The sequence below is a fragment of the Aulostomus chinensis genome, chromosome 9 (genome assembly GCF_037954235.1).
Source record: "Aulostomus chinensis isolate RoL2024-O1b breed Wild chromosome 9, RoL_Achi_v1.0, whole genome shotgun sequence".
NCBI lineage: Eukaryota > Metazoa > Chordata > Actinopteri > Syngnathiformes > Aulostomidae > Aulostomus > Aulostomus chinensis.
The window spans coordinates 9,626,987-9,649,769 of NC_141328.1; the positions used below are offsets into that span (position 1 = coordinate 9,626,987).

Sequence of the window (22,783 nt, forward strand, 5' to 3'; positions counted from 1 at the left end):
TGGAACAGGGGATTTTTGTGTGTGTGTGTTATATAATAAACAGACTCAACCAAATTGGGTTCACAACACACGTCCCTCTACACTGGATAACCATAAATACATTTTGCAATCTGTGAACATTTTTTTAACCTTACCTAACTGGAATTATTGTACTGCAGAGACGAGGACATAAATCATTCCAAAGGCATTGGAAGTCGTGGAAATATTACTCCGTTTGTCCCTCCCTCCCTTAAAAAAGAAAGAAAAAAAAAAGGCGAGGGCGCTCCCTGCCTCCTGAGAGGAGTCGGGGCATACGTTTTACTCACAAGTTTGAGCTGCACACCAGCGCTGCAGGATCAGGGACGAAAGGTACGAAACGTGATGATTTTACCCGATGTGAGTGCACGATTTAATACAGGGGACAAGAGGGAGCGTGGGGACAATTTCTAAATTCTGCACCCTGTAGTTACTTGTAGATTATTCTCACCTTGCATGATGTTGTGGCAGGATATTGTATCGTAGATCAACTGTTCTTGTATTAGGCTAGAGTGATAATTAAAGATGCGCTTTAATTAACTAAACCATGTGTGCTTATACGTTCAAAAGTTTAAAAGTCTCCTGAAGGTGTTTCAGCTTCGTCGTGATTGCGTCTGTGTGACTCAGCTCACGTTCACATGATTTTCCTTTGAGTGTGTCCTTAATTCAACACCAATTGAAGTTTATAGCCATTCTCCGTGGAGTTTCAGGAATTAGGAGGACAAACAGCATTTGCACGTGTGCGTGCCCATACACGTGCTTGTGTCATAGCTAGAAAGGTTAAAGGTCAGCTTTTGTCTACTGAGATGGTAGCACTGTTTGACATGCTTTGTGGTTCATAACCTGAACAAATAACCGAACACGCTCAGTGGAAGCAGCTTATATTTAAAGGAACGGGATGTTTTTTTTTTTTTTCTCATTCCACCTGACCCTTTTATCATGAAGTCCAGTAAAGTGTCTTTTCTTAATTGCTTATTTCTATACACTTTATACCTTGATTATGATAAATAAACACAGATTGGGGTTTTGGTTCGGTGAGGGCGCAGTTCAACACTACAAGGCGCTGTAGTTGTGGGCTGTGTGCCTGTTCAAGATCTGGTAAAATGATTTTGTACCCGCAGAACACAAAGACATCATTGATTCACTAAATGGAGCTGCAGTGCTCTTGGTGTTCTGTGGTTTTGTCTGAGTCATGACGGAAGCCAGTGTTAAAGATGTTACATGTATTTTGATAACCTCTAAACCATTTTAGTAACCTCAAGTTTTATTATTTCTCTGAAACTGGAATTCAGTTTTCTAATATTAGAACACAATCAGGTGCCCTTTAAATAACCCCAGACCCACAGAAAATGTTATTTTAAAAAACCTTATAAACTATATTGTATATCACTCATAGTCCTTAGTGCATGTGCTGTCAAGCAGACAAGTAAGCTGTTTCTGATGAACTGAAAGTAAAATGTCACCAACCACTATCCTTTGGCTTCTGGTAGCTCTCTCTGCAAAACCAACATAGCAAATAAGTCTGTTTAGAAAAAATTCAGGTGGAAATATCTGAAAACAGGCTATTGTTTGCACTGAAAAATTTTGTGATATTTTAATTTTTAACCTAACATATTATCAGTATCTTGTGATTGGCACAATTACAAATGCAAGCAGAAAAGAAGAAAACAGGAAATGGAAAACACCTGGTTTTCAAAAAGCTTTCTGATCTGAAGTCACGTCACTGACTCTGAGGATCAAGCTTGTCACATTGTAACCCTGCTACCAGCATATCTCTGTACAGTCCACACATGCAGTGAAAAATTCTCATGAAATGCATTCAGTGTGATAAATTCTATCTGTTCATCAATATGTCGTAAGTCCTCATAAAAATACCTCTGCTAGGTTATACAGTCTTTTTTGTGTGTTTTGCATGTAAAGAGTTTATAATCCACCAGCTATTACAGGCAGAACTTGACCAAGGGCCAAAGGGATTTAACGGTATTTGCACAATGTTTTGAAAAGGCTACACTAACATACTCTGCAAATTGATGTGTCAGATAAGAAGATAACTGTTCAACATGATTAAACTATTTCATTGTCATGGAGAGCAGATTTGTTATTTCAGCATTATTTTTGAAGTACCTGACAATTTTTGTTGGGTTATTATTGTAAATATTTTCATCAGCGCCCTTACCGTTGGCCAAATTTCCATGTGCAATCAAATATGAACCACAGCTTTAATCCCCTGTGGTGCCAAAGGAAAAAGCATGGAAAAAAAGTATATTGTTTTGGCAGGTGGTCAAATTAAGGCTGACAGGTTATTAAGTCAAAGCATATGCTTTTTATGATGACTGTGAGGAAATCCCAAATAATAAGACACTTATCTATATCAAGCTCAATGCCATACAGGTTTTGTGCTATTAAACTATACCATTAACCAATGTTTATTTTCACAGGCTAAAAGAAACGTTCTCCTTTGGAATCCAGTCTAGTTTGAAGAGAACCGTCCTTTGAAGAAAGGATTTGAAATGTCAAAATTGCTCCTTACATTATATAAAATGAACATTCCGAGGGCAGCATTGTTTTTGTATTGGATGGTGCTGTGCATGGACTTCTGTCTAAGCCAGAAAGACTGCACGGGTGTGGACTGTCCTGTCTTGGAGAACTGCATTGAAACAGTTGTAGAGAAAGATGCCTGCTGCCCCACCTGCACACAAAGAGGCTGCACCTGTGAGGGTTACCAGCACTATGACTGTGTTGAAGCAGGCTTCCATAAAGGGAAAGTCCCAGAGAGGGAGTCTTACTTTGTTGATTATGGAAGCACAGAATGCTCCTGTCCCCAGGGTGGAGGGAAGATAATTTGTCATTTTATTCCATGCCCTGAAATTCCCCCCAACTGCATTGATATTTTACAACCTGCAGATGGATGTCAGGAATGTGAGCGAATTGGCTGTGCCCATGGTGACAAGAAATATGAAGCAGGCCACTCCTTTCAGCTTGACCAGTGCCAGGTTTGCCATTGTCCAAATGAAGGGGGACGTTTAATGTGTTCACCCATCCCTGGCTGTGACCTTCGTAAGACCACGTTGGTCACGACCACTGTGAACAACAACCCTTTGAGAAGCATTAGCAGCCACGATGACAGCCAGCAAACAAGTCCTGAACCATTTTCCAAGTTGGCACTGGGAAACACTTTACCATTGTATAAGCAGGACCCACCCAGTTCTGGCACAGAGGATTATGACTACACACAGGCAGAGCAGACGTCCTCCACTATCCAAAATCTGGCCCACACGCTGGAATCTACTACAGTCCCACTAGTTCCCTCAGAGTCAAACTCAACTTCCTACAGCTCCCATGATGACAGAAGGCTTATGGACTCTCAAAAAAGCTCTGATCCAGACAGGAGCAGCAAGGATGAGGTCACACACAACATCGCTCCAACTACCACTGGTGCTCAAAGAGAATTATCGACAATGCTAACAACGACAACCACACAGAAAGGAACCACAGCGACCTACAGGCCACAACAGGAAATGGGAGAAAGGTCTATTAGGCATAACAGCGAGCGAAAGAGAGTGGTGCAGCACACTGGTAAAAACCCATCACACAAGGGTCGCAGGCACTTCGGCCATCACCAACATAGTCAGGGCAGTCACATTGGAAATCATGACATCTCCCACTCTGGAAGCCATGTGGTGAATGAAAAAGTAGAGCACAGGCAGCGTCTCAGTATGGAGGAGCAGGGCTCACATCCTTCAATCCAGGTCAACACCACCAGTAGAGCTCCAGTCCAGAGGAAGGAGGATGGAGAGCAGCCCAAAAGACAACTTCAAACCCTCTACAACTACCAGTCTCAGGATGTTGGAGGAGTTTCAGATGGTAAGAGTTGTTTCAATCTTTCTTTAGTAATTGAAAGCAGAAAATCAAGAAAATAAACTACCGGGCACTTAAAGAATGTGTACCACTGCCAGAGAGATATGTTGCTCTTGCTGGCGCTTGGAGACTAAAGACCTCAGTAAACCCAATGTAAATATATTTTTTCACTGTGTTAAATAGATATGCCCCAAAATTTAATGGGTTCCTCCTTGGCCTTTTTTCATCCCCTCCACTGAGTTTGGTGAAAATCTGCCTCATAGTTTTTACATAATCATGCCAAAAGGCAAACAGCACGAATCCCATCTCCTCCTTGACAGAGGTGAATATTTTGATTAATTCAGCGCCTACATCAAGACATAGTATGAGGATTTATAACATGGCAAAGCCACTGTAATGTTGCTACTTTTTCCATGTGACATATTCTTTGTCCTTCTTTCACATCCTGTCTTTTGAAGAGAAAATTATAATCTCTCTATTCAAGCTGGCAGTTGTCCAGCAAAAACAATAGTCCATGGAAAGTCTGTTTTCCCCAGATAGCATATATCTACCTTGTTTAAAGGGGAAAAAAGACTATTAGCGTCTATTTGTGATGGAAGAATGATTTATTTATGTCTCTAGAGATTTGTAACTAGAGGCAATATTAAGCTTGGTGTCGTATTTACATTGTTATGCCTTTAATATAGATAATATATCCTATTAGACCAGCTGAAAGTGCTGTTTCTCTCCCTGCTTTTCTCTGGTACGAGTTCTGAGACTCCTGCCTGTATCTGTCATGTGATTATCAGGATGTTCTGAAACAGTGTATTCTCCTTAGGCCATATAGACCAATATACTGCAGGCACTGCAATCGAAAACAGATGATGAAGTGAATACAAATATGTTTAAAAGATGAATTACACTACTGTCAATGATAAAAGCCCTGTGGGTTATTCCAAACTCATACTCAACATATTTAAACACTTATACATTATTTACCTGTATAATAAATATCACATAATCGTATGTAATGAACTAAATTTGTGTTGCTTAATCTTTAATGACAAAAGTAATGTAAAGAAGGTCCATAATATGTTAATGTTTAATAAACTTCCCCCCAAAGAAAACATGATTTCATCATACTGTAATTTCCTCTCATTTTACAGCTTAATGTTACAAGGTAGTCTCATTGCATTACATCATCAAAGAATGAATAATAATTGTGAGTGACATGTATAGGTGTTGACATTTCATCATTACAACCACTTATGACTAAATCAGTGAGTAAAGTGGTTTCTTACAGTTCTTTTTTATTTTGTCCACCAAACAGCAATCTTTAGGTGTGTGCTTAACCTACTTTACAACGCTATGATTTTTGTTGAGACCTGTCGGGACCCTTTCTTTCCTTTCAGCACCTGGCCCCCATAGGTATGTATCATAAATGCTGAATGCATGTGTGCAGAACTACCGCTCAAGTTTTTCACAGGCGCAACGTTGGAGAATCACAGCTAGAAATGTGTTGTTGTTTTCCATTAAAGAAGCTCTGGTCAAGTTTGGGTAAAATGTGAAATAGAGTGTGAGATTTGCTTTGACTGAAGTATAAGTGATGATGGAACTGAACTTTTCAAATGTAAATTGTAGGTTGATAGAGAAAGCGTTTGATTCGGAGGTCAATGTGGGATGGGAGTTTCTTTTGGGAGAAGAAGCGAGCTAGTCTGGCTACTCACTTTTATGGATCCAAATGACACTGTGACGGTTCATTAGTGAGGGTCATCAGACTTAAAGGAAGGTATTCCAGTGCCTGTCATGCTGACATAGACAGGAAAAACCCAGCTGATAAGGGCCTTGACTAATGCTTGTTGTTAATGCCATTAGCAGATGATGCCAAAGTTTCTTGGAGTAGAAGAACATGAGTAACAAGAACACAACCATTTTTCACAGAACATAAATGCTGTGGACTCCAAAATAAATGTTTTTACTTTTAGTCAGTACCTTCTGCTCATTTGCCCTCTTTCTTCCCAAACAGATGTAGTGTGCTCAGGAGGGGGGATGGGATTGTTGAGGCTTTCTGATGCTGGGTTGGACTTGGTATAGGATTTCTTGGGGGCTGTACCTGTGAGCGGCATGTGATGAATGAGACCACTGTTGTGGCTTGATTGCCAGACGCTAGTCACTGCTTCCCCATTAGCCAGTGTGATTACCCTTCCCCTGTAAGGCTGCTGGTTTCCCAATCTTCCCAGTGATCAACTCATCTGAGGCACACCTCCACAAATGCTCACTTGGTCCTCACAGTAACCTCCCTTCTTACTCTTAACAGGCGTTGACCAAAATTTGAACTAGAGCAATGTTAGACATGGATAAGTTGATAAAACACTTGGCTGAACCATATAAATCATCTGAGATGAGGTGGAAAAAACTGAAGCAGAACTTGTTTTTATACGTAGCGCTGTCACAACATGCTAGAGGGGACTGAACAGATGTATAATTTTCCGAAGGATGAAAAGCAGGTCGAATTCCTGAGCTGGCCATGTGAGAGTTCATCCCTACTGTGTCACTACTGTGAAGAGGCTAGCTCTCTCTGGTTAATCTGGGGTGCTGTCCAGGTCATTTCCAAGAATTATAGTGTAACTCCCATCCACAACACATCCTTAGTGAAAAACCACCTGATCCACATGTCACGTATGCTGCTCAAAAACATGTGCTCCAGCTGCAGGAAACCACTCATAAAACAAGACCCGCTGTATATGTAAGTACAGAGAGTGATTGGTGATTAATTGTAACAAAATAACAGATCTGCCTCTGGCACCATCTGTATTTCTGTCATTAACATAAACAAACTGCAGCTATTTACAGATGTTTTCAGGAATATAATACAAGTAATCATCTATATTTTTTTCTCCTCCAAATATAAAATATAAGAATGTTTTAATACAAAATCCTACATTTATATATGTTCTTCATTGACATAATCATTTCTAATCCAGAACATAGTCACTTCTGATGAGACTTTGGAAGCTGAAAACTGACACAATTAAGTAATGACATTCCTTTGGGCGCACTGTTATTTTCATCCATCAGGTCCAAAATCAGGATTTGGATGGGTTTCCTTTGGCAAGAAATTAGCGAATTTCCTGTGCTCTGATTGTGAACACACCTAGGAATAAACCAAGCATAATAAAGCAATAGGAAACAGGTTTGAATTACGGGAAACATTATTCAAATGCGTGCATTTGAATATATGACACATATTAACTGTGCATTGCAGAAAATTCACAAAACCTTCCCGGTGTATGCCTGTTGTGTTAGACGCATAACTGTACTCAATCTGCAAGTCAGAATAATTAGTTACAAGTCATGTGTATTGTTGTATTGTTCCACTGAGCTTGAGAAGGTGCTGGCTGCAGTCCAGAGAATGAGGCAAAGCTCTACCTGGGCTATATGTGCAGCCGAAGTGATGAGTATGTTGGTTAAGTAAGCAAATTGATGATGTGCTGCAGTGAGTAGAGACATGCTATCATCCTTTAAACTTAACCTTGTGGTTTTGCACACAGGTTGCATAATTTTAAGTAGTCATTTTAACACTGACCTAACATTTACAGATGTAAATTTTAAACCAAATGGTTATCTATCCCTAAACAATAGTAATTGTTTTGAACAATAGTAATTGTTTTGGTGTGAAATGTAACGAGAAGTAAACCATAGCACAATTTATCCTCTGTTTGACTAGTGTTAGCCTTTCTTAGCAGTGGTTTATTAGCTGTATCTCTGGTATGAGCCCTTGTTAGCAGTTTATCATCTGTTAGCTTAGCATTAGCATTTGGTAGCAGTGTTTTACTCTGTTTGCCTATTTTAAACTTTGTTAGTAGCATTTGACTCCTGTAAGCCAAGTGTTAGCCTTAGCAATAGTTTATCCTCTGTTAGCTTAGTGTTAGCCTTTGTTAGAGCAACAAAGGGGCCTAAAGGTGTCATGTGTAGATTAATGCAAAGGATGCATCGGAGTATCACCCAGGCTAGACCTCCGGATGGCTCCCAACATGTGTCTTGTTGTAATCCAAGCCACTGTAATCATAATTCAGCTGTAGTGTTGGACCTGCTAGCAGACAGTAGATTACAGTTGTGATTTCGACGTGTGACATTAGCAATGTTTATACCTTCTTTCAGCCATTTGCTAGGCTTTCACTTAAAAAAAAAGCCCATTTACCAATGTGTGACTATCAAAAATGCTCCATAATGAAGGATGATGGAATACAACTGTGCCAATTTTAGGGAATCACTAGGTTTACGCCGTTTAATGGGTCAGGTGATTTTATGCTCGACTCTATCTCATTTGTCAGTGACAAGTTTAGTTACATCTTCTCTGTGGGTGTCTAATTTTTTTTAGACATTGTGTACATTAAATGACTGAACTTTTTCTTCAGCTTTAAGATGTTATTGTTTCACAAGTCCCTTTAAATTTTTGTTTTCATTCAATGAAGGCAGCTCAGTTAAGGCAGACTGATAGTTCAACATCAACAATGAGAATGGATGTCTTGTCAGAGATTTATACTTAATGTATCATTCTGCAAAATTTAATTTAGTGTCAGATATGTCAAAGGATAAAAGGCTTGTGAAAAATGGGACAAATATTATTTTTGGTGACTGTGGGATTAGCAAATCGGACATAAACTGTGTTCAAGTTCTTCCTTTTACTGTAGAAAATGAAGCTAAATTTCCCAGATGCAACCACTTCTGTTTAATGCCGGGGACGCCATTTGGTAGCTCGTGGACAGGTAATATAGCTGTGTTATTGAAATCCCTCTAGGCTCAATTATGAGGGAACATTTACGTTGGAACTCTTTTTTTAATGGTTTGAAATGGACAATTGTGAGTGGAGAGTTATCATTAGCTTCCCTTTTGACTTTACGAACAATTCCCAAAGTAAAGTCTGTCAGCCTCATGACAGCACTCCTTATACCCCTTCTTAAAATATGAACTGATAAAAACTGCTTTAACAGAAAAATACACTGAAACATGCACCAGCATGATAACAACTTCCATAAATGATGTACTTACATTTTTTATTATGGCCCATACTCTCCAGGCTTCAGCTGTACTTTTCCAGGTAATTTAACCACAAAAAGGTGTAATCAGTTTGGAAGTAACTGTGTTAAACCATCAAAGACAGCGGAAAGCCCCGAGAGCTTTCTTCAGCTAACTTTAACCCCAGTTAAGACTACAAAAAGATGAATCATGGAATTATTAGCTCACAGTCTCAGGGAGATTAACACAAGATGTCAATGATTGAGTCCTGAATTGGCCATATTGGAAATGAAATCACACTGAGAGTGGGAGAATCCTCCCAGTTATGTCACATGCTTCCAGCTGTTCTTGGACAGTGACAATGTGTTTCAAAAGACATGAAATTTCTCTAAGTACTCTCCTTCTCCTTCAGCACAAGTTTTCAGCACATATGAACCCAGAAATGCAAACATGCTTTAAACTTTTGACATCAATCATCTGACGTGCAACTCTGTATCACAGGATCTTGACTTGTACTGTTATCTAAATTGTTGGTCTTGTTTTCTTCAGTGCACATGTATTGTGAATCACTGCCAAGCTGACAAAAGAAAAGACACATGTGCCCTGATTAGTGGCAGCACATGGCTTTATGACACCTCTGGACATGTCGAGAGTTGTTCTTTTGGTTGTTATTCCTGCTCCATATTTTAAGGCGGTGTGATGTCACTGGTTTTGGATTTAGACAAGAGCTAAGCATCTGGAGCTAGTCTAACGGACAGATAAAATGACAGGCCTGGAAGGAGGAGATGTTCCTTAGCTTCCTTTCAAGTCTACATCTGAGAACTCCATTGGCTACAATAATAAATCAACAGCTAATTACTGTAAAGCTGAATGGAACGAGTCATAATGTCAAAGACAGGAAGAGACCTGGTTAGGCTCAGATACAGCTGAGCTAAAATAGTTAATCATTGTTGTCATCCCCAGTAGCTATTTTGGTGATATGCAGTCTGTCTTCAAAGGCCTCACTGGTTCATCCACTTATGTATATAATTAACATCATACCACATACTGGAAGGAAACATGAAGCACATTTGTGTTATGTTCATGACGAGGGAACTGATTACACCTGGAGAAAATGAAGGGGAGGCAAAATAAAGAGTAGAGTGTTCTCTGTCTTTGATATACATTTACTCTGGATCAAAGAGACCAGTTTAACTGCACGGCACACATACTATATTTATTTATCAAAGAACGATTGTGCCTTTCCAGGTTTAGATTTTCTAATTCTAATCCTTTAAATTATGACTGCAGCAGTAGCTCTGTTCACAGTAACTGTCTTGGCCTTATAGGTAAGTTGGGTAAAGGCAATGTAACAGAAATAAAATGTTAAAATTGCTGTGGGCACTCTCAGACAACCATGCTGAGCTTCATCCATTTAGATCTGCAATAAGATCTTACTCATAGTCTTTCCTCCATGGGACGTCCACCATTAGTTAAGTTGTAATAGTCCATACTGTGAGAAACCAATTTCATTTTAATGGATTTTTTAAAAACATTTTTAGCTACACTAGGGGTGTGACTCAAGGGAGGTTATTTCCTTGGCCCACCACTTTGGTCCAGTAATTACTGGGTGGTGTGTCATGAAAGATGAGATTGATGTTTTTGTTTTGTAGTTTATTATATTTCAACAGCTACTGCATTGATTGCCGTTATAGTTGAATCAGATATTCATGCCCCCTCAGAATGACTTTTGTGATTGCTTAAACTTCCATTTCATGCCACAATCACATCGGAATTTCAGCTTGTCCAATTGAAGTCCAATACTTGCACAACAAATTACATTTCCATTGGCCTCAGTTCTCCATTTGGATCAGTGCTGCTACTGCTGAGATGGGATTACATATTATACCTGTCAACATTAGTATGTTATCTTTGGCATTATAACCATGTTAGTATCCTGATGATAGCATTTAACAAACATGACTCCAGTCTTTTGACCCCATTGCACCCCATATCCCCCGGATAACTGGAGCTGTACCTACAGCATCTGGTCTTTATGTAGAGAAAAGGCAAGGTCTTATTTCATGTCGAATGATACTATAGGCCAATCTATCAAACCTGTTGTATGACAAATTGAATTTGTATAATAACAGATTGTCTTATCAGCACATCCTTGCACTTGGGTGGATGCTTCGTAGAGTGAGAGGTTGTTCAGACCCCGTAATGTTTTGATTTGCATGAAGAAAAAGACTAACGTGCATTACTCTGCACTGTGTGGTGAAAATGCAAATATCACTTCCTGCGTTTACTTGGTGGAACTAGATAATGCATATTATGCCACTGTACATCTTTTGAAGACAAACCAGTGCAATTTTGATATAAATCAAATGACAATTGGTCCATCAGGCGTACTTGCTGCAACCATTTGGTGGCACTATAACTGTCGTTTAAATTCTGCTTGCAGATGTGATAAAACAATGTAATTAAAAAAAAAAGATCTGGTAATGTAGAGCCCAATTGCAACAGTTTTGTGTGTTATTGCTGTTTTATGTACCTTGCCACTGTAACAAAAACTCACAGTCTTCACAGTAACCCATTACTTACTTCAAAAGCCGGTATTGACCAGATTTGAGGTGGACCTGGCCCACCCTCGTGGAGGAGCGCATCATACTGTCAAAAATCTCTGTTATTTCCTGTTGCCTTCTGGTGGCGCTCTGACTAAACTGCCCCAAATTTCAATAGGTTCCTCCTTGGCCTATATTATACCCCTCCATCATGTTTGATGCATAGATTTTGCACAAATGATTTTGTGTTGACAGCCAAACCAACAAATGCCACTGAAAGTCATTATCTCCTTGGTGGAGGTAAATATGAAGATTCAGTACATGAATAGTGAATAAATAATCAGTAAGTCTTGGTGCAGTCCACATATGGTATTAAGATCTTATCTCCATGTGTGTGTGTGTGTGTGTGTGTGTGTGTGTGTGTGTGTATGTGTGTGTGTTTTAACACCAGAAATTTGACATAGTTTAGAGCAGAAGGGTGAAACTGTAATAAATCACAACTGTCCAGTGTTTCTTTATGAAAAAAGCTTGACTGATGGCCAGTTACTAATTCAGAACAGTGCCTTTGATCTTAAACACACACAGAACAACGATGACAATTTATTTAGACTGAATAACACAACATTTAATTTAAGTCATAAGTACTCAAGTCAGGTCATCACAGGTTTTTCGCTTGCAAGTCCACGTTGAGTGCAAGACACTATTTTCCAAGTCCATATTGCTGACATTGACTACATATGCTGCTGACTGTCTTGACATAATCATCATACAGTCATATTTAATAATATCATAACTGGACAGTTCTCACATATTAGCAGCATGTAAAAAATGCAGCTTATGTTTGCCATAGTCTGACTAACTCAGTATTGAGAAAGCAGTTGTCATAATCCAACAGAAAACATAATGCTTTACTCTACAAGCAACCATAAAATTGAGGCCCACATGATCCCTGCTAATAGATAATACATTTTATGCTATTAAATATTGTGCTTAATGCTCGGTAAAAGTTCTATGGTACATGAGAAAACGATTGAGCAGATCTGTATTATATTGACAGATATTTACCCTGTATGGTCGACAAAAGCATGAATCCTTAGTTGTGTCTTCTACGAAAGGGCAGGAGTCACAAATCAAAGCTGGAATGTTCTACCATGTTATTGCATTTTTCCCCTGTAAACTGGATAATGTGTTTCTGGCCTGTCTGCTCCATGACCCAGTTTAAATGAAGTGCTAATGTATTACTCTTTCCTCTGCTCCAGTTTTGATTAGCCCGGATGTAACAAAAAATAAAAAAATAAAGACACGCAATTTTACTCTGAAGGTAATTTTTATACAGTCCTGTGGTTTCAGGTTTCAGATGTTTTCTTGCCAGTCGGGCAGTGTCAAGAAGTTCTTGCTCTTCCCTGCGAATCATCACAAGAGCCAGCTCTGAATCTATTTCCATGAGGCACATGTTTCACAAATGATGAAATTCAGTTCCACCTCAAATATACTTGACAGATTTCACTGATTCTATCATGGCGCATATAAACCATCCGGTTCTAGCTGACTTAACATTGATTTCATTTGAAACCCTGGCTGCACTGAGTCAGATAAATCTTGAACTTGGTGTTTGTTTTTCACTATAGTGTCTGTCAAGGAGCTGGTGGAGACCTGCTGTGATACTGGGCAGAAATGGGCTTCAGCTAATGGCCATTGCAACAACATTGAATCATCCACTAAAGACAGGAACTCCATCTGCTGGTGAGGACATTATTGAACACCTATTCACACCATATGACTTTAGTCTAATCTGAAATAGTCTAAATAATCTTAAATGATATTGTAGTGAAAGGGATTTCCTTGTTTTACTGCTGTATTGATTTCTTAGATATTAAAACGATACTTCACTCAAGTTCTCACAAATAGGTGGCTTGAGCTCACAAAGATGTTGTTTTTCTGTTCTGTATCACTCCAGAATGCAGAAATAGCCAGCCACATTAAAAGACCTTGAAGGCTAATGGCAATTAACAGCTAACAACAGCACAATGGCCAAAACACATCTGTTTACAAACTCACAAGTACATCTTTTGGTATTATCCTCGTCTTTTTTGTCAGCCATAGGCACAGTAATCCACACTCATTGGAGCAAACAAACTGTACGGTATTACTATATACTTTCAGTTTGGCGCTACCATGCTTGAGCGTGGACAGACATGAAAGAGCGTGCCTCCCAGTCACGCTCAGTGCTAATGAGAGCAAGCACTGAACTGGAAAGGTTATTGTTTATTTTTTTAGTCAAATCAAAGAGTTTGGGGATTTTTGAGGATATGGCTAGATGTAGAAGATGGGGATTATATTAGATGATGCCTTTGAGAGTTTGTGAACAGGCATATTTTGACAGTTTTGCTGTTTTAAGCGGTGAGTGGTCATTAACTTCAACCTAAATATACATTACTGCTCTTTCCACATTCTTGAGCTGCAAAAAAAAAAATGCAGGAGGGGAAAAAATGTCTGTGAGCTCCTGTATGTAACTACTTGAACAGTACTTGTATTACATTGAAGCTGTCTGTTGTTAATATTTATTGAATGGTCCTCAGGGTTTTGATAAATTTTTGGTAAATGTTTAGAATTTAAATCTACAGCAAACACAGTTTCCCTTTCTCCCTCTGAATCTCCTCCATCCAGTTAGCGCCACGGTGCTGCAGCACTTCTAGGAAGAGTAGCCACCTGTTGCTGTAGGACTACAATCTCTGATACACTTCTGCAGTCCTTTTCTCATGTGTGTTTATCTCTGCCAGGACGGCTCAACAACAGTGCTGCTCTGCTTCCCTGAGAGAAAGTCAGTGTTTGGCTGGAATTAAAGCTGCCAGGGAGGGGAAAATGTGTGAGGAGGATGCCAATGATAAATGTGGGATTGATTCCTACAAGGCAAGTATCTTTGACCACATACCACAGTAAAGGGCAAATACAGTTCACTGGGTTCACAGTCAAAGTTAATTACACTGTAAATTTCAAATTAAGCCTAATCCAGGCTGAGTTAGCAATTGACTATTGAATTAATCAAAGCAGAATTGAAAACGTGTGCTAGATATTATGTGCCGTGTTTTGAGCAGCTTTATGCTCCTCTGATGATTACTGCTATGGTGCCAATTCTTGGTCAATTACCTGATATAATTTAGAGAAATTATTTAGAGCCAATTACAGTTGAAGATTCCCACAGTCCTACAAGCTTTCATATCTTCAAAGAAGACCTCAGCAGTGGGAAATGTCAAATGTTAATTGTTTGACCTTTATAAAGTTGTGGAAACATGGTCTGATAATTGATCCGGTAAAACACTGGTATTGGATGACATTAAGCTATTATACTTGTCAAGTCATGTTGTTACTCTATTACTCCCAAATGGTTTGTTTCTCTTTGCCATCTGACCTGTGTGTTGAATAATACTTACTCACCTACTTACAGGCCCTTGATCCCAGCATGGGATCATTATCAACTCCATGCAGCACTACAGCTGTTGAATACTGGCTTTCATTGTTGTTCATAGGACCCCTGTAGATGAACTAATACTATGCCATCTAAAACCATGCTACATCACAGTGGTCATTACAGTTTTATGTTTGGCCATGACCCCATGCACGCTTGGTGATCTTGAGAGCTGCGTTACAGGGAAAAGGGTGAGAGGCTGCGTTGAAGGGAAGAGGTGTCCTGAATTCAACTTGTGTCAGATTTCAATTCCTCAAGATGGAATCAGCAGCTACCCTGGCATCTCTTTGAGGCTATTTCAATGCAGCAGAGCTTTGAAATAGAAAAGAATCATACTAACGTGCCAAAATGACTTTGCTACATGGTGATCTTCTGCAAGTAATGCTATTGTTTAACATTAACTTTAGGCAGCCATTTGCTTTACTTGTATTGATTCCAATGCATCCAGTAAGTGATATTTAATATGAGTAATTTATAATTTTCAACTTTTATGGTAGTCAGATCAAGAAAGTCAGTAGGATTTATCCAACATAGAGAATTAGAATCCCTTAAATTATCTCAGATCAACAGGCTATTAACATCTGCTGAGTGAATGTGATCACCATTGAGTGCCTCTGTTAGCAGGATCTAAGGATCTGTATCTCAAAAGATGTTGATTGAATTTGACGGAAACATTATAGGGCAGCGTGGCTCGGAGGTAGAGTTGCCGTCTAGCAACTGAAGGGTTGCTGGTTCGATCCTCACACATCTCTGTGACCGAGTCAAAGTGTGCTTGAGCAAGATAAAGAGCCCCTAATTGCTTGCCTGCAATGGACTGGCGACCTGTTCAGGGTGTACCCCACCTCTCATCTGATGTCAGCTGGGATAGGCTCCAGCCCACCCCCTACCCCCCTTATTTTGTATCAGAGAACTGGAGGACTTATTCTTTTGATTTAAATAAATTCTGTATCCATGTAGCATCTTTTGCAGAGCTATGCACTTTCTGAATGCTTTCTACTTTATTTTTAGACCAAAATATTTCACCCCCCAAAAAAATACTTGCTGGACAACAGGGCAAATGTGTACTAGATTGTCAAGATTTCACTTAATTTCATATTCCTCCCAGTCCTCTTATCTATTATTCTGTTGAAATTATTTATTGCTTTTTCCAATGATATATTCAGTTTTAAAATGGTGGCAAAGCTCATGTCTATAAAGCTCCTGAGTTTCCTCTTTGGGTCTTCCAAACTCTTTGGCCAGACTGCTGTTATAGTCAAACAACATCTTATATACAGTACAAGATTTAAATTTTTTCCCTACGTACAACAGCAGCTCCAAAAACAGTGATATTATTCATTAACGCCTGACTGGCTGTGACCTTGTAGGAGTGCTGCAACTGCTGCTCCCTGGGTTTGGAGTTCCAACGTGACGGTCATAGCTGCACAGCTCACCAGCACCTTGGCTTCCACTGCAGACACATGTTTCTCACCTGCTGTGAGGGTGAAGGGGCGAAGACTGGGAATCCAGACGGCTGGCATACGGTCAGAGAGCGGCCTGCTCTTGACTCCACTTCACCACCGAAAAAAGGTACTGAAAATAGATTCACACAAATACACAACAAACCCAAAATGCTAATGCATTGCACACTTCCTGCCAGGGAAGTGGGTGTTGTAGATGTTGGGGCATGTAACTGATGCACTGCCAGGAAAAAAACAATCAATTTTACTTAGCTGTTGAAAGAAGCAGTGTAGTACCATCCTCCCAGCATGGCTGAAAAATGGTGCACCTCAATGGTCTCCCAGAGCAAAGTATAATAGCCCAGTTCACCCCTCTGTGATAATTCCAAGAGATCTAGTACCTGACTTCCTACTGTTACATTCATTACTCATTCACTCTCTTTTTGGAAGCATCTTTGCACTGATTTGTTTTGGCTGCAATGAGATGGAAAGCTTGGCTCATTTCTAATTTATGTTGCAACAGAGCTATAAAGAGTTCTCTGCCTCATGGGTGATGCAGTTCATTTTATCAGTACGTTTCCTTCTCTAATACTTAGCTTGGTAATTTATTTTAATGTCTGCGTTGGGCCAATTGACAGCCAAATATCCGCTATGTATTTCAGCAACACACACAAAAATAAAACAATCTTAAATATTGACATGGCACTTCCATTATTATATGGGGTGTCCTTTGTAGGTTCAAAAAAAAATCAAGGGAAAGGTGGATGTAGGACTATGTATGGACTCCCAGAAGATTAGCAGGTGCCAAGGCTAGTAATTTAATAAACAATCAAGAATGTTGTCGTATTTGGTAGTGGTTTATATTGAGTGAAAATAAGTTAGGACTGAAAAAGGTTGTCTAGCGATTAGCAATGTCATTTTTATGTTTAGAAATGATTTTGAATTGGTTGTGTACGCAGTGTTGCAGTGGTTGGAATTGCAAGAAGATTCTGGGTTTGAATCTGCTGGACGGCTGGGGCCTTTCTATGTAAGTTTACAAATAAGTTTGTAGTGCGTTTGTAGGTTTTCTCGCGGTGCTCTCGCTTCCTCCCACACAGCAAAAAAACACGCAAGGTTAATTAGAGACTCTAAATTACTCGTAGGTGTGAATGTGTATGTCCTATCCAGAGTGTACTGCGCCTCTTGTCCAGTGACAGCTGGGATAGGCCTCAGCCCACTGGGATGGATGGATGGATAACTGTGCCCTTTTTCACATCGTCATCCAATTTTATTGCCTTAAAATCCCTTTCTCTGTGTTCTCTAGTGTCTGATAGCCTTTACCCTCGTGAGGCCTTCTCCATCGGTCACGAGCGTCATGGGGAGAATGCAGTGGAGGGTCCTGTAGAGGTGGAGGACATGGATGAATGCCTGATATATGAAGGCAACATCTGCCACCATAGATGTATCAACACACCAGGCTCTTTCCGGTGTGAGTGCTTCACTGGATACGTGCTCCAAGAGGATTCCTTTACATGTCTGCAAGGTAGAGCGAAGACCACCGTGAGCTTAGTGGAGCTTACAGACATTCCCAGTGATGCCAGTAAAGTGAATCTCTGCAATTTAAAATATGATTTACAGTCCACATACCTGTCAGGAAGACCCCATTTGTTGTAATTTGTCTACATTTTCACAGTGTATTATTTTCCTGGTCTGTTTGAGTTCCTTCCTGTCTACCAGCCACGATACCACCTAATAATAGCTATATTATATATAATATTCTAATCACACACATACGTCCCTTTCCTGGACTGACAGAAATGCTCAATATCTGTAATATGAAGAGGCCACTTGTATGGAAAAAAACAAACATTTTCATTGTTTTGATTCTTTCAAAAGATGAAAACAGGAGGTCCGCTGGCTTGTACAGTATGAGAAGTATGTTCATGTAATGCTGTATGACTTTGCTGCAGTGAAGCAGACATTAATCAACTGTGGCGTTCATCAGCACAAGCCTGTCTCAACAGGATGCTAATGCCAGAGCTCTCAGCAAATTACAGTAAGGGATGGGGCTCACTAATAAAACCCAATGTTTGTCTGCAGGCAATGCTTTTTCCTGTCTTACCTTCACTGCTATTACAACTTTCATCAAGTCACTAGCCTCATATCTTTTTATGAAAATGCAGAAATTGCTCAAGGCCTCTAACTATGTAAGACAGCAGTAGATAGCAAGGTAGTGTTCTCAATTATAGTGTAATCCCTAGCTCCTGTGATGAGATTATTCATGTTTCTGCAGAGACAGTGGATGAAGAGAACAGACTGAAGGAGAATGACAGAGTGGAGCCCACCTCATCCCTCACCCTACCCACCCAGCCCTCCATCCCACTCAACCCTTGTGAAGGTTAGACAGACATGTATGGCTTAATGAGGGGAGTGGGACATACAGTCCTGACAGCTCACAATCAGCATTTCCATTCATCTTTACGTGTTAATCCAAGGCAGAACATGCATGTTGGTTTAAATGATATGTTCAGAGAAGAAGCCAGCAGAGGCTGTCATGTTATTATGCTCCATTTCTGTGAAATATAACTGTGAGATAGTATCAAAGGTTAATATGTTTTCACCTTTTCACCAGTTCCTTATAATTATTTGTGCAGGGTCTCATTTTCTTTCTCTTGTTTGGTTTCCATGGCATCAGGGTGGAGGTCCATCATACTGTGGGCCAAAAAAAAAGGAAATACAATCTGACCAGGTCAGGGAATGACCTGGAAAAAGGAAATGAGCAAATGGAAATATTTATAGTATATATGAAGACTGCTCTCAGTCCCATAGATGCTCACAATGCTCCCCTCTGTTTCATCATAAATACAGTTGTAAGGAGTCATTGTACTGTATATTTCATTTGACCTGACTGTAATATTTGTAGGAAACCACCCCTGTGAGCAACAGTGCACCCCAGAGGGCGGAAGGCCACAATGCTCCTGTTTCCAAGGATTCTCTCTTATGGCTGATGGACAATCTTGTGAAGGTAAGGAACATGAATGCTGATAACATTTTCTGACAATACACCAGTTTCAAATGTTTTAAGACATCATAGAGAAACACAGCCTGTAATTTAAGCCATCATCTGAGAGTGAACCTACATCCCGAGCAGGCAAGATTCTTGGCAAGAAAGTAACTGATTTGTCTGTTTATCTCATCAGCACCTCTAGATTTGCTGAGGAGATACATTTTAATTCCCCTTGCTTTCAGTGACACACCAATGCAGTCAAAAAAAATCTGAATGGCAAACGGTTTTAATCTATCCAACGCAACCATGCAATATCATGTGTCTGTCACTATATTGCCCTTATTTCCACTCAGAATCAATGTTTCATAATGAGCCGACTGCTGTATCTAACTGAGAAAACTAGAAAATGTGCACCACCAAGCAGCATCAGGCAGGCAAACCTGGAAGCAGGCATCACCATGGGTTCCTTTTGACAAAAGCCTTTGGGAGAACTACATAGAATTTTGATTTTTGCCTAAAATAGGCAAAGTGGTGCAACCTACAGTATATGATTACCGGTACTGATATGCTTTGTTTCACAACATAATCTTCACAAATGAAAACTACTTTTATGATTTTTGAAGTTTAAATGCAATCATTAGAAATACAAATCTACTTTTAAGGAAAAAAACAAATCCAACATGGAGCAGTAAACAAACTTCACTACAGGTTTAAACTTCACCACAACCAGCTTTTCACTTCTTCACTGATTCATTTTATGCTATAGAACAAGACTTTAAGATCGCTTAAGCATGTCATAACCACAGACCGTGTTTCAGGAATTTAAATGACAACCCATTCAACAACAAAAAAATCAATTTAATTTTAGACAAGGAAACTGGATGTTAAAGACTGCTACCTTATTTTGTCCACGCCATTTATGTAGCCTCATAAATATACAATTTTGCATTTTGCATTATAAACTGTTTTCTTTTCTGTAACAACATCTACTGCACGTCTGTCCGTCCTGGGTGAGGGATCCCTCCTCTGTTGCTCACCCTGAGGTTTCTCAGATTTTTCCCTGTTAAAAGAGTTTTCTGTGGAGTTTTTCCTCAGTTGATGTGAGCGTCTAAGGGCAGAGGATGTTGTTATGATGCTATGTAAAGCCCTTTGAGACAAACTGTTTGTAAATACGGGCTATACAAATAAAATTGCCTTGCCTTGCCTCATACAATGAAATTTAAAAGTTACACAAGGTCAGACTTACATATCAAATCTGAACTCTGTTCATGAAACTTTAAAAGCTGTTTGCTTGTGGTCTTGTGAAAATGTGTGAAAAAGCATGAATTCATACAAATCACCATCATGATCTAGTGTCTTCAGCAGCAGCAGATCGCAATTAAATCACAGTCATCTAAATTGGAGAAAGCTGTCTTCCGGATCTAATTCTTGGAGACAGCTGTGAAACTCACTGTGCTGTGTGTTCCTTGCATCGTCTCCAGGGCTGCTCACTTTTCACATCAGTTTAATCAACTGATTTGTGTTTAGGTTTTTGACTGCACTTGACCTAGTATGGGTCAACAATTGGGTTATTTCTTGATTGATGGCTGAAAAAAGTGCATTGTAGAGTTGCACTGGACCAGATGTATTACCAGTGTGAAAGATCTACTTGTTTGTTTTTTTTTACTAATCCTTCTATGCATATATATATAAATAAACACACACACACATGTGTGTGCATATATAATATGTTTACAAATTATATATTCTCCCCAAGTTTCTTTTTTCTATTTTCTTTTTTCAACATCCAGACATAAATGAGTGTTTGTCAGTGCGTGCCTGCCAGTTGAATGAGCGTTGCAGGAACACTGCAGGGAGTTTCATCTGTCAGAAAGTGATCGCCTGTCCCCCGGGATACCAGATCAACAACAACATTTGTGAAGGTACACCACACCTTATCAGTATTAAGCGGCTTCAAAGTATTAACTTCCTCTCACAGTGATTATGTTGTGAATACCAGCAAGAGTGTTTGTACGACTGCAAGTTCACAATATAAGGAAAGCACATTGTTCAGATAAAAAAAAGAAAACATACACACACAAAATGTTACCCTAGAGAATTATTTTCATTGTACTTGCCTGCTGTTAACAGTATGCAGAGCTACCTGACCTTTTATTGTGCAGGTTGTGCCCAACTTCTAGCAGTTAACCCTCCAATATGTCTCATTATAGCTATGCGTCATAAATTTGGGCAGTGCTGAGGTCTCATTCATGAAGCAGCAAGAGCAGCAGTAGCATCGTTCAGGAAGAAGAGCCTCTAATATGAGTATTGCTGTGCTGTTAAATGTTCTTGTACTTGCCAATGAGTTCAGTCAAGGAGACTCGGCCAATCTGTAGCTCATTGTGAACCTAAACAATGCTCAATTGCAAAATGAGCATTTAACAAGAAAGCATGTTTAATGGGTATGCACTCAGGCTGTTAGTTTAAATAAAGAGTGAAAATATCTGTGTTTACTATTCCCTATTCATAGCTTACTAAGTGGTGATAATAAAACACTTTATCTGTTTCTAACAAAACATCCATCTATCCATTTCCTATACTGCTTAAATGTTAAGGGTCACAGGAGCCTATCCCAGCTCACATTGGGCTTGAGGCGGGGTACACCCCTGGAAGAGGCGCCAGTCCGTCGCATGGCCATCAGGAGCAATTAGGGGCATGGTATCTTGCTCAAGGATACTTCAACATGGTCACCGGGGGAAGTGAAGATCAACCTAGCGACCCTTGGGTTGCTAGATGGTCACTCTTCCTCCAAGCCATGCCGCCACTGCTAATAACAAATGTAACAAATTCCCAGCAGGGATAAAATTAATTGTGTTCCCTTCTGGGAGTGACTTAGAATGACTTGGTTAAGACTGGGTAGTCTAGGATCAGTTGTAACTGTCCTACTCTTCCAGTGTGTGAAAAACTTTATTTCTTAACACCACTATGATACATTTAAGTTCAGAGAACTAAACTCTTTTTCTTACTATCATATACAAAATATCAATTAAAACAAAAAAATCTTGTTTTTTAATTTATTTTTATTTGTTTTTTTTTGTTTTTATTAGCTGTAGCAATATATTAGTCAAATTGAAACTCTTTAAGGAGCTTTAAACTGTTTATTTGTATTTTATATTTTATTTCTTTTCTGGCAACTGAATTACCCTCAAAATGCAAGTGTAATGAGATGGGGAGCCTGCTTGGAATGTGAACCAAAATATGTATAAAATCAATACAATTTTGCTAATCAGTTTTTAAGACAGTAAAAAATTACAGTTTCCATAAGTGTGCCATCCCCACTTATAACTCACCCACTGGGTACAAGAACTTTTGAACTCCTGTTAAAACAGCAATTTTTAATTGCCTGAGCAAGTGTCGGTTCGTCTTGAGGCGATAGTCAGTCACTGTAGCGTGAAGGAGGAGTGGCTGTAGTGGGCTGTGCCTACACTCATAAAATCTGGAC

General features: G+C 39.5%; 1 protein-coding gene and 1 long non-coding RNA gene across 5 annotated transcripts in view; both read left to right on the forward strand.

Annotated features, from left to right (window-relative positions):
* The first annotated feature begins 264 nt into the window (after positions 1 to 264).
* Positions 265 to 22,783, forward strand: part of LOC147255727 (fibulin-2-like) — a 30,761-nt gene continuing 8,242 nt past the window's right edge. For 2 of the 4 annotated variants that reach the window (XM_086213636.1, XM_086213638.1), the window contains exons 1-9: positions 265 to 348; positions 2,454 to 3,879; positions 13,043 to 13,157; positions 14,195 to 14,324; positions 16,245 to 16,446; positions 17,620 to 17,838; positions 18,589 to 18,693; positions 19,219 to 19,320; positions 21,093 to 21,224. In XM_086213636.1, the coding sequence (XP_086069762.1) occupies positions 2,526 to 3,879; positions 13,043 to 13,157; positions 14,195 to 14,324; positions 16,245 to 16,446; positions 17,620 to 17,838; positions 18,589 to 18,693; positions 19,219 to 19,320; positions 21,093 to 21,224 (2,359 nt within the window). In that variant the 5' untranslated portion in view covers positions 265 to 348; positions 2,454 to 2,525. Of the gene's footprint in view, positions 376 to 2,453; positions 3,880 to 13,042; positions 13,158 to 14,194; positions 14,325 to 16,244; positions 16,447 to 17,619; positions 17,839 to 18,588; positions 18,694 to 19,218; positions 19,321 to 21,092; positions 21,225 to 22,783 lie in introns of all 4 variants that reach the window. The other 2 variants (XM_086213637.1, XM_086213639.1) reach the window with 2 other exon arrangements.
* Positions 5,115 to 9,975, forward strand: LOC147255728 (uncharacterized). Its single transcript, XR_015117868.1, has 5 exons — positions 5,115 to 5,280; positions 5,494 to 6,598; positions 6,931 to 7,045; positions 8,547 to 8,621; positions 9,421 to 9,975. It is a non-coding gene; the product is annotated as an uncharacterized LOC147255728 (long non-coding RNA).